Source organism: Pantherophis guttatus, chromosome 2 (genome assembly GCF_059756535.1).
Source record: "Pantherophis guttatus breed Tessera chromosome 2, ASM5975653v1, whole genome shotgun sequence".
Lineage (NCBI taxonomy): Eukaryota > Metazoa > Chordata > Lepidosauria > Squamata > Colubridae > Pantherophis > Pantherophis guttatus.
Window position 1 is genome coordinate 55,193,082 of NC_142064.1, and position 12,900 is coordinate 55,205,981.

General features: G+C 42.2%; 1 protein-coding gene across 8 annotated transcripts in view; it reads left to right on the plus strand.

The window, feature by feature from the left end:
* The window catches only part of CSNK1G3 (casein kinase 1 gamma 3), a 67,255-nt gene that overhangs the window by 38,662 nt on the left and 15,693 nt on the right, over positions 1-12,900 (plus strand). For all 8 annotated transcript variants that reach the window (XM_034409974.2, XM_034409973.2, XM_034409970.2 and 5 more), the window contains 3 exons: positions 6,034-6,119; positions 6,218-6,302; positions 12,326-12,474. In XM_034409974.2, coding sequence (XP_034265865.1) covers positions 6,034-6,119; positions 6,218-6,302; positions 12,326-12,474 — 320 coding nt within the window. The remainder of the gene's footprint in view (positions 1-6,033; positions 6,120-6,217; positions 6,303-12,325; positions 12,475-12,900) is intronic.

Here is a 12,900-nt window from a genome sequence, read left to right on the forward strand (position 1 = left end):
GCTACAGGGCGAGTTTATTCCTAATAGTTATTGCTGCATTGAGACGGCCGTTGCCTAGCAGCAGATTGACGGCGCTAACAGTTTTACCGGCTAGCCTGAGTCGCGTTTAAGGCCTCTAGGCTAGCGACTGAAGAGAGCTTTCCCCCCCCCCTCCTTCCATCTGATCGGCGCTTTGGGGGCGATCGGAAAGATAAGGCTGGAGCGGACGCTCGCCTTACAGGCCATTGAAACCTTGAAGCCGGCTAGCTTCTGAGGAGAGCGCCCCCCCCCATTCCATCTGATCGGCGCTTTGGGGGCGATCGGAAAGATAAGGCTGGAGCGGACGCTCGCCTTACAGGCCATTGAAGCCTTGAAGCCGGCTAGCTTCTGAGGAGAGCGCCCCCCCTCTCATTCCATCTGATCGGCGCTGGGGGCGATCGGACCGATAAGGCTTGAGCGGACGCTCGCCTTACAGACTATTTGACACTCGAAGCCTGCCATTGACGGAGGAGAGCGCCCCCCCCCAGCTGATTGGCGCACCGGGGCGATCTGAGAAAAAGGGCGATTGGAAAGATAAGGCTCGAGCGACGCTCGCCTTACCAGCCGTTTTGAAACTTTGCAGTCAACGGCCTTACTGCGCGCCCTTTTGTCCTCCTCAGTTTTTGGCGCGAAAGAGTGATTGACAGGAAAGGGCTTCAACTGCCGTTTTTTCTTGCCTGCTGGTCTCTTTATTAAGCCCTGTAAATCAGCGGATAGCCTTCTCAGCCGAAGTCTGCCTATTACCCAGAATGGCTTCCTCCATGCGGAATTCTGAGGGCCCTGCTTCCTCTCGTAGGCGCCACCCTAGCGATCCCCTCGAGGGGACTTCTTCCTTGCTGCCTCCTCCGGCCAAGAAATCCCGTTCCAAAAGGGATAAGGCTCCATCTGATAAGGTCCAATCCTCTAAATCGGGTTCTTCCCGAGAGGAACAGCGCCGGCATAAGGCCATGGAAAAGGCCTTTTCGCGGGCACAGTCACAGGCTCAAAGGTCTAACTGCCTCTCTTCTCAACCTCCAGCAGGGTCTCGCTCCCCTCGTTCGGTGCGGGATCTCTCCCCGATGTTGCTGAGGACCATCATACGGTGTCCCCTTCGGAGCCTCAAAGACTGTTTCAAACACTCCCTGACTCTAACCAGCCTTTGGCCTTGCCTCCTACTCCCCCTCCACCTCCAACTTTGTCTACTCCTATGGCTGACTCCTTGGAGGCCTTCATTTCCAGAGCCATACGACAGTCCATAGCGGATTGTCTTCACCAGGCTCCTTCCGCTTCCAACTTAAGAGCGGATCCTCCTTCTCCCACCGAGGCACGGGATGGTTCCTTACCTGATCACGATTTTTCTGCTCCCCGGGCTTCCCTCGATCAAGCCTCAATGTCAGAGGGGGAGGAGTACCCGGATCAAGCCTGGTCGGACGATGAAGGCCTGGGACCCGACCAGCCGGCTTTTGTTGGCCTCTTCAAGCCGCACCTCTTCCGATCTTTATTGTTTAAGGCCATTGCCGTTACCCGTTTGGGTTCACCTCCGACAACTGCTCCATCTTCGTCTACTTCAGACCCTGCAGCAGCCATGTTTGCGGAACCTACCGCCGAGCCTGACACCATTCCGGCTCCTAAGTTATTTACTGATGTTCTCCATCGTCAATGGGCCTTGCCAGGGGCTGGGCCTAGCCCTAACGGATTGGACAAGCGTCTATACAACTCTGCTCCTCCGTTAGCTGATTTGTTACAGGCCCCTAAAGTCGACTCTCCTATTGTGGCCTTAACTGATTCTTCTCATCCTGCGGGTCCCCCTGAGGATTCTCTTAGGCCTGAGGACAAAAGAGCAGAAAAAACTCTCTTAAAAGGTCATCAGGCTATGGCCTGGTCTATCCGGGCATCGACTTCTGCCTCTTTCTTTAACAGAGCGGCTTTGCTGTGGCTCAAGCAACTACAAGCCAGACTTCCGCTTTCTGACGCTCGGTCACATCAAGATCTAAATAAGATTGCAGCAGCCTTAGAGTATTCGGCTGATGCTACTTTAAATTCCACTCGCTTTTCGGCCAGAGCTTTGGGTTCTAACGTAACATCTCGCCGCCTTTTGTGGCTTAGAAATTGGCAAGCCGATATACGAAGCAAATGGCAACTCGCTTCAGCTCCTTATTCTAGCGGCTCCCTCTTTGGTTCGGCTTTGGAACCCTTGCTTGTCGAAACCAGGGATCGACGGAAGATTCTTCCCCCTGCTTCATGGCGCTCTGACTCCCGTTTCTCTTCTCCAAGATACCAGCCTTTTCGGACCTCTGCTTCCTCTTCCTTTCAACCTCGAGGACAACGCTCCTTTCCTTCCAGACCTCCACGGGATTCCCAGGTCAGACAGGGTTCCAGGTTTCGTAAACCTTTCCGAGGAGGCAGGGGAGGTCGATGGTCTCGCAGGGGTAGGTGAGGTCCATTTCCATTACCCCATTGGAGGTCGCCTTTCCCTTTATCGTGAGCAGTGGGCCTCCTCCATAAGCGATTCCTGGGTTCTTAACACTGTTTCTTTTGGATTGGCTTTGGAATTTTCTTCCCTTCCCCCCTCCCGTTTTATTCCTTGCCCTGTGTCTCGGGACCGAGTCAGGTCAGGAATTGTTTCGGACGCTATTGAGCATCTTTTACGAATTTCCGCCATTGAGAAAGTCCCTCTTTCTGAACAGGGCCATGGTTTCTACTCCCGTCTTTTTGTTGTACAGAAAGCTTCGGGTGGTTGGCGTCCTATTTTAGACCTAAAGGCTTTGAACCGGCACGTTAAATACCGCCGGTTCAAGATGCATTCCCTTTCGTCTATCCTTGAGTCCATTCGTCCTTCCGATTTTCTTTCTTCTATTGACCTAACAGATGCTTACCTTCATGTTCCGATTTTACCGGCTCATCGCCAGTTCCTCCGTTTTGCTTTCAGGGGTTCCCATTACCAGTACAAGGCTTTACCCTTTGGGCTTTCTTCGGCGCCCAGGGTATTTACTAAGATTATGGCATCGTTAATTGGTTTCATCAGGTCACACCCTATCCGCCTTCAGTTTTATTTGGATGACATATTAGTTATGTCTCCTTCACTTCAGGCAGCTCAGCAGCATTTGTCCTTTGTTCTGTTTTCTCTCCAGTCTCATGGTTTTTCTATAAATTGGTCCAAGAGCCATCTGTCCCCTTCTACCTGTATACTTCATTTAGGGGCCTCTATTGATACTGTCTCCTCTACGGTTTACCTTTCGCCGGAACGCCAGTCTAATCTGCGCTCCTTGGCGCGCAAATGTCTGCGATCTGGCTCAGCTACAGCCCTCGTCCTTTCCCGTCTTTTGGGAATGATGGTCTCCTCTTTCGGTATTACCCCATGGTCCCGTTTGCATAGTAGAGAGCTCCAATGGCTCCTCCTACCCTTTCAACGTGATAACCTTGCGGCCTCTTCTCGGCGTATCAGGATTCCCCAACCGGTACTTCACTCTCTGCTCTGGTGGACCTCTCCCGCTTTATCTCGGGGTTCTACCTTCAGGGAACCAGAGAGGATTCAGTTGACTACGGATGCTAGTCTCTCGGGCTGGGGTGCGCATCTACGACATCACATGGCTCAGGGTCAGTGGACCCCTCAGGAATCTCTTCTCAGTATTAACCTGTTGGAACTGCGGGCAATTCGCCTCGCCTTGCTTCGGTTCAGCGATTTGGTGGACGGTAGACACGTTTTAGTCCTAACCGATAACACCACGGCCAAGGCTCATGTTAATAGGTTGGGGGGTACCAGATCTCATTCTCTGATGAACGAGGCCCGTTTATTGGGTTTATGGGCCGAGGACCATCTTGCTTCAATCAGGGCAGATTACATTTCCGGAGCTGACAACATCCAGGCTGATTCCCTCAGCCGTTCGCAGGTGGACCACGGCGAATGGTCCATCTCGCAAGAGCTCTTCCGAGATATCGTCTCTAAATTTGGATGCCCAATTGTAGATTTATTCGCCTCTCGTTTGAACCATCGTCTTCCCCGTTATTTTTCCAGGTTCCTAGACCTCCGGGCGGAAGCCACGGATGCCCTTCGCAGCCCTTGGCCCTCGGGACTTTTGTACGCCTTTCCCCCTCTCCCATTGATTCCCAGGGTTATACGGAAGATGCTTTCCGAACAAGCGCAGCTTCTCCTGGTGGCCCCGTTTTGGCATATGCGCCCCTGGTTCGCGGACTTGATGAGCCTTTCAGTGGCTCCTCCTTGGCAAATCCCTGCCTCCAAGGTCAGTTTGTCACAGGGGTCTCTGATTCATCCGAACCCGGAGTGGCTTCGCTTGACCGTTTGGCGGTTGAGCGGCTCCTCCTGACGGGGGCCAGAATCCCGGCAGATGTCGTGTCCACGATCCAGGCCGCCCGCAGACCCTCTACCGTCAGAATTTATGAGGCCACTTGGAGGGCTTTTGTTTCGTGGTGTTCATCGGTTCCTATTTCACCTACTTCGGCTTCCATTATTCACGTGCTGATGTTCCTTCAATCGGGCCTTCGCAAAGGACTTAGACCCAACACGCTACGTCGACAACTGGCCGCCATTGCTTCCGTCTTGTCCTGCGGTTCGAAGGATCCCATTTCTCGTCATCCAATCATCACAACCTTCCTACGGGGAGCTACAAATCTACGCCCTCCACCCGTTCATCGGTTTCCAACGTGGAACTTGAATAAAGTCCTAAAAGCGCTCATGTCACCTCCCTTCGAGCCTCTTCGATCCGTCTCACTGCGTTTCCTTTCGTTGAAAGTGGCATTCTTAGTGGCTATCACTTCTTCCCGCAGAATTTCAGAACTGGCAGCATTATCTGTCCGGTCGGACCTTTGTATTTTCCATGCCGATAGGGTGGTTCTCCGGCTGGATCCCGCCTTCGTGCCCAAAGTAAACTCGACCTTTCACAGGGCACAGGAGCTCGTGCTCCCGGACTTTTGCCCTCGCCCTTCCCATCAACTGGAGAGGGCTTGGCACACGCTGGACGTCCGCCAGGCGTTGAAGATTTATATCACCCGGACGTCCTTACACCGAAAGACGGAGGCTCTGTTTGTTGCCTTTCACCCCTCAGCCCTGGGAGTACGGGTATCTAGTGTGACTTTAGGTCGTTGGATCAGAGCCGCTATCGCCTTAGCTTACCGGCATTCGAATTCTCCTCTGCCGCATCCCATCACAGCTCATTCAACGAGGAGCGCCTCAACATCGGCCGCCTGGTCTACTCAGGCTCCCCTCGAAGAAGTTTGCCGTGCAGCCACATGGACAACCATCAGTCCCTTCGTCAGGCATTACAGAGTGGATTCATTTGCTTCCGCTGACGCTGCATTCGGCAGAAGGGTTCTACAGTCGGTTCACCTTCCTTGAGGACCACCGGACCATTTTTCTTCCCTCCCTGGTGACATCTGGCTTTGGTATGTCCCCATCCTGACTGACGTTTTTCCTCTGAGAGGGAGAATGGACGTTGGTCTTACCTGATACGTCCCTTCTCGACATGAGGAAAAACGTCAGTCAGTCCCACCCTTTGGTTCGTTCCGGTGGTGGGGGAGGGGTGATATTAACTCTCTCTTGTTTCAGGAGGACACGGAGCACGAGTCCATCGCTTCGCCTCATCGAAGAACTGGGGCTCCTTCGGAGGGCGGAGTTTTGTCTTTGGAAAGTGCTCGGTCATTGGCTAGACGGGACGCTAACCCATCCTGACTGACGTTTTTCCTCATGTCGAGAAGGGACGTATCAGGTAAGACCAACGTCCATTCTGGATCTCTGTCTCTGGAAATCTATAATCAAAAGATATAAAAGAAAAAAAGAGAAAGCTTAGAATCATAACATTCTAATTAGTTCAGTGATGTGTCTGTACAGTCAGTTAATGCTTTTACATTTCGTGGGTTATGTCAGATTTACTTGATGGAGTTCTTATCTCTAAATTCGCTGTTAGTTTATATTTTCAGAAAATGTTACATTATTTTATACAGTTACGTATTTGTACATATTTTCCATTGATTTTATACATTTATAAATCTAGTCTTCATATTTTCAATTTACATTTTCAGAGCAAAGTAGAAGAGATGATTTGGAAGCTTTAGGTCATATGTTCATGTATTTTTTAAGAGGCAGCCTTCCCTGGCAAGGCTTAAAGGTAGTATGAATTCTTTAGATTTGCCTTGTTTCTTCTGATATTATCAAAGTTTTATAGAATGTTTCAGAAACAGTTAACTTGATGCTTTTTCAACTTAGGCAGATACATTGAAAGAACGGTATCAGAAAATTGGAGATACCAAGAGAGCAACTCCTATTGAAGTACTATGTGAAAACTTCCCAGGTAAAGAGTTCTGCTATTGAGTAGGCTATGAGTGGGCTATATTGCTTGTTATACAATATATTATAGTGCCAGATAGTGCAATTAATGCTGCAATAATTAGACTCATAGAGTTGGAAAGGCCATTTAGGCCACCAAATAGCTTCCTGCACAGTTCGAGAATTGAAATTAAATCTGTCTAGACTTCCCTTGAACACTGCAAATGATGAGGAGCACATCACTTCTCCGATTAATTAACTGCAGTGTGAAGCTGCTCATAAGGTTAGGAAGCTTTGTGTAACATTCAGCCAGAATCTAACTTCCTTCCTGTAACTTAGATTCACTATTTCCTGTCTTAAGTCTTCAACAAGAGATATCAGGTTTTGACCTAGTTTTTGTATGGCATGCTTAATGGGTATTTTGAAGAATGCTGACTATTCTAATATTTCTAGTATTCTTTCATCCTTATTGTCGTTCTCTGAACCCATTTCACTGTCACTGAATTCCTCTTGAAATTATATCTAGAACGGGATATAGTATTTCATATGGTATCCTAACAAAACAGAATAAAATAGAATAATTACTTGCTATGAATTGTTTTATTGCTGTTGTTTAAATTTAAACTTTAAATGCACTTTAAAGTCTTCAGACCTCCTTCATTTTGTCATGCTGCACCCTACAGTTATTGAAATTCTTTTTTTATCATTAATCTATACTTAGTACCCCATAATGATAAAATGAAAACAGAATTTTAGAAATGTCTGTAAATTTATTAAAAAGAAAAAAACTGAAATGTCACATTGGCCCAAGTATTCAGACCTTTTGCAACAACACATAAAATTCAGCTCTGGTGAATTTCTGACATGTTTCTATACCTTGATTAGAGTCCACCTGTGGTAAATTAAATTGATGATTTGGAAAAGCACATACCACTCTATAGAAGACATCACAGATGAAAATGCATACTGTAGCAGAAGAGCAAAAGCCATTGGGTCAAAGGAACTGCCGGCAGAGCTCAGAAACAGATTATTGCAAGGCACTGATCTGGGGAAGGCTATAATAAAATCTCTGCTGCACTGAAGGTTCCTAAGAGCACAGTGGCCTCCATAATTCTCAAATAGAAGAAGTTTGGCACAACCGGGACTCTTCCAAGAGATGGTTGCCCAGTAAAACTGAGCAATTAGGGGAGAAGGCCTTATTAAGAGAGGTGACCAAGAACCTGATGGTCATTCTGATTGAGCTCCAAAGATCCTGTGTGTAGTTGGGACACAGTTCTAGAAGGACAACCATCACTGCAGCCGTCCACCGATCCAGGGTTTATGGCAGAAGCTTCTTCTCAGTGCAAAACACATGAAAGCCCACTTGGAGTTTGCAAAAAAGCAACTGAAGGACTCTCAGACTGTAAGGAACAAGATACTCTAGTCTGATGAAATCAAGATTGAACTGTTTGGCCTCAATTCTAAACGCTATGTCTGGAGGAAACCAGGCACCACTCATCCCAATACCATCCCAACAGTGAAGGATGGTGGTGGCAGCATCATGATATGGGGGTGTTTTTCAGCAGCAGGCACTGGGAGACTGGGCAGGGTTAAGGGAAAGCCGAATGGATCAAAGTACAGGAATATCCTCAATGAAAACCTGTTCCACAGCACTCAGGACTTCAGCCTGTGCTGAAGGTTCACTTTTAAACATGACAATGATCCTAAGCACACAGCCAAGACATCACAGGAGTGTCTTAGACAACTCTGAATGTCTGAGAGTGGTCCAGCCAGAGCCTTGACTTGAACCCTATTGAACATCTCTGGAGGGACCTGAAAATGTCCTCTGGAGGGGCCATTCAACTTGACTAAGCTTGAGAGGATTTTCAAGGAAGAATGGCAGAAAATCTTCCAATCCAGGTGTGCAAAGCTTGTCGCGTCATACCCCAAAAAACTGAAGGCTATAATTGCATACTATCTGAATGTACTGTATATGCATTTGATTATTGTTCCCTGAATGAAGAATTTTGCACTAATTCTACTGCTTTTAACAGGGGTGAAATCTAAAATTTATTACTACCGGTTCTGTGGACATGGCTTGGTGGGGTGTAATGTGACAGCTGAAGAGGTTGTAGAAAAAATGCTTTTAAAAGTTAAAAAAACAGCCTCTGATGATTGTGCGGCTCAGCTGGGCATTGGGGGGTGGGGTGCGCAGGGATTTTTGCTACCAGTTCTCCGAATCACCCGCCGCCATCGCTACCAGATTGGGCGATCCGGTCCGAACCGGGAGCATTTCACCCCTGGCTTTTAACCCGTTTCTCTAATAGTATGCTCTTTAATCAGTTTATTGCACTTTCCACCACCCGCATGAGTATTTCTTGATTTTTGATAGGCACAATGAAAAAGAAGGAAGTAATGAACTTGCTCATCTGGTTGATTTTTTTAAAAAAAATTTCAGTTTTCCTTGTTTATGTGTTGGTCAGAACATATTGCTATTTTATTTGTATTTGGCATCCTGAGTTATCTCCATCTATAACTCAGTAGAAGTATCAGTATTTAAGCATGTGCAACTCATGTTACTTGAATTGATTATTTGAATCCTTGTATATTTGTTAATATGCCATGAGAAATATAAGATGTTTTGAAACTATGCTTCCAAATATAAATGACTCTCATCATTACTTATCAAATAACTTCCCATATACACTTAGTCTTGTTGTTATAAGATGCTTTAGAAAAGCACACTATTTCTGCAGTTTCAAATGAAGCAGGGAAACTTTCTCAATTCTTAATCATCTTTATGAAAAGCATCCAGGCAAAAATGATAAAGACTTTGAATATTTCAGAAATGTTCATAGGTTATTTATTAAACATTAAACAATACTTGCTACATTAAAAAAAAATGTTCTAAGAAGGCCAAACAGATTTTACTCATTTTACTGTATTTCAGAGTTTATTGCTAACATAGCATTGATAAATACCATGTTTGCAGGAAGTTATTTCTATAGTAATGCATCAAGAACCAACTGAACTATTGAAACTCTTACCAAATAGTAATACTGTGGTACAAAGAAGCATTGATGAAATGGGTAATGATATTGAAAACAATAAAATTCTCCCTATGGTTGGATAAAGCTGTGGACAGCAAAGTTTTATTAATGGACTGTATATTAAATTTTGAAGATAACTTTATATCCTCTAAGAAGATATGGAGCTACAAAAAGTCTTATAGCAAATCAATTTTGCTGCATTAAAAGCATACCTTGAAAATGCCAGTATTCCATTAAGAAACATTATTGCTGTGTGTAATTGATAAGAGTTCTGCGGAAGGAAAATATTGCAGATTTATGGCATTTTTGAAAAAGCAGCTCCAAACATTTTCTGTATTCATTGCATACCTCACAAGAATTGCTTTGCTGACCATTTTATGTCCAAATGTACACGATTCACTAAATATTGTGGTAAATGAAATAAATTAGATTAAATTCAATTTTGGAATGATCTGCCCCCGGAGATACGGAATATCCCTGATCTCCGTGCTTTCCGCCGTGCCTTCAAGACCCTGATGTTCCTACAGGCAGGGCTAAACATACAAACATGCGAATGATTTTTTAAATGTTATCTAATTCTGGGTTTTATTTAATTGACCAAACTAAGTAACAATTTTAATTAGCAATTTTATGATGTTTGTGTGTCTATATTTTTCTTGACTGTACACCGCCTTGAGTCCTACAGGAGAAAGGCGGTATAGAAATATAATAATAAATTAATAATAATAATAATAATAATAATAACAACAACAACAACAACAACAACAACAACAACAACAACGAAAAAATAAATTGTTTCAGCAACCTTGTTAAGATAACTGCAGTTTGTTCATTTATTAAACATGGATATTTGGTAGATTTTTAAGACAGCTGTTTGATAGAGCTGTGGATTTATTCAGGATTAGGTTTTCATTCTATCATAAAGAAAAAAAAATGATTTCTGCAATAAATACCAAAATATGAAAAATATATTACTTACTTGTCTGGAATATTTCAGAAATTTAATGAGATTAATTTGAAGCATAAAGAAAAGCTTAAGGACTGCAAAAATGTTTCAATATATTTTATTGCTGTAAAAAATACATCACAATGAATACACAAACCACTATTCTATTTCTTACTTGGCCAGATTAAATTTTGTCCTCATGAATCACATTGGTCAGTCTTTCCATTACATTTATAAAGAGCCAATTCAAAGATTAATATTTGCTTCCATTCAGGATTTGAAGTCCGAGATTGTATTTTTTCCAATTGTACAATATATTGCTTCCCAATGCTTATATATTCAAAGTTGTTATAATTCAAGTAGTTCTAAGTTTTCAGTACATCATTCAACAGTATATATGCAATTTTAAATGTTAATTCTATTCTGAAAAAAAATTATATTAGAGTTTCTCTGCTGAAAATTACATATACGTGCCTTAGTGATTTTGAGATTGTTAATTTCTGTAACTATCTGTGCAGACACATATTTCAGTTCTATTCAGAGAAGATGCTAATGCCGTAGAAGATTTTCAATAACATTGTACTGTAAGAAGAAGATAATTAGCACTGTATTGGTTACATAAGACTAGTTCAAAATGACATAATCAAAAGATGTACCTATTATAACTTGCAAGGATTTGTTATATAACGTTAATCATGGCCTTTCCTTTACCGAGTGTGTTCTTGTGGATGCTGGACAGCCAATTGTCGGAAGTGACTTAATTTGGGTTCCTGTACTAAGCAAGATATTGACATAGTTTCCATGATTTTCTTTTTTTTTTTTAAATTAGGTCTGTGCAAATAATTTGATGCATTACAATCTGAATGACACATATAATTGGTAAAATGTGCTGGCTTAATCATTCCATTCCTATATTTTGGTATACTAATGGCATTATGAAAAAAAGTGTTACCTTTAGCCAAACTATCGTTGAAAATGCAATCAATATTATAGCTGGAACTTCAAGCTGTCATGATTAGACATTTGATTTGATTATCCAAATTTTATCTTTTTTCAGGCTGGAAAATGGAAAGAAAATAATCCATTGATACAGTCATAAAAGACAAATTTATTATTTGGTTTTCATATTGTCCTGAAGAAATTTGGGAAACTCTCAAACTCTTAGGACATGTTCTTCTACTTAATTTAAAGAATAAAATTTAAAGAATAAAATGAAAGGCAGTAATAATTTATTATCTTGGGCATTAAGGCTACCATTATATGCATCATTTGTTGGGACTAAGTCTTTAAGTTACAATGCACAGAAGCAATTACTAATTATTCCCAATAACTATGAGACAGCACACACTTCTAAATTTAAATTCCTGATTCTTTTTGATAAAAATATGTATTAAAAATTTTGTCTGAATATTCTCATTTGCATTTCAAAGATTTTTTTCATAAATTGAAAAGTTTTTCAATTTGTGTATCTCTTTAAACACCACTAATACTTCCTCAATTAATAAGGATGATAAAGAGCAAATAAAAATCATGGGAATACAGGTCTTTCAGCATATTGCAACAGCAATATTTCTGGTTATCAGTTTTGGAATAGTGACAACATGCTGTGATACGAATGATGTCATCTAAGCTCTCAAAGTTTCATCTACTGATATCCCTGCCCCCCAAAGTAATATTACTTTCATTGATTTTTATCCATTAATTTTGAAATTGAATTGGCTGCAACATTGTTTTATAGTATTATTTAATAAATGTTATATTTAGTTATTTATAGTGGCTTTTAATCCCCTCCCCCTTCAGTGGAAAAATAGTCTGATGGGAAAAGGTTGGAAAAATAGGTTGCATAGGTTTTTTTTTCTATACTCCTTTCTCCCTCCAGATCTTCTGATCACAAATTTGTTAGAAAAACACATACAATTTGAATAAATATAATTGATAAGATTGGAAGTATGTATATAAAATGATAATTTATAAAGATATTTTATCTTTTTATGCAAAAAAGCTGAGACTTAACAGTAATTGACACTAATTTTTCTAGCAATTAATATTACCAATGTTTCTTTATTCCTGTAGAAGAAATGGCTACCTACCTTCGTTATGTGAGAAGGCTAGATTTCTTTGAAAAACCAGATTACGACTACTTAAGAAAGCTCTTTACAGACTTATTTGATCGGAAGGGTTATATGTTTGATTATGAATATGACTGGATTGGTAAACAACTGGTAAGTATACTTCTATAATTTTTTTTATATTCTTAAAAAAATTGAACATTCTAACAGACAGTATAAAAATTGTAGTAACCTTTATTTAGCTTACATTGAATGGTCTTGTATTATTTAGGTAATGTTTTATTGCTCCATTTTTTATGATAAGATTATATCCTAGCTTTCTATTCATTGACACAAAGTGGCTGTAAAAAGGCATAGCATAGTTATCATTTTGTAAGAACCATTCAGTTCACTATGATCCTCTGAAGAGTACGCACTAAATCCTTACTTCATTTTTTAAGGAAATGAATCAACATCTTATATTTAACAGGGCCATTCTAATTTGAATTAGTTTTAATAGTCTTATGTGCCAAACAGGGAAGAGTTGAGAGGTGAGTAACATGACGTTACAGGCCTAACAAGGACCTGAATATTTTGCTA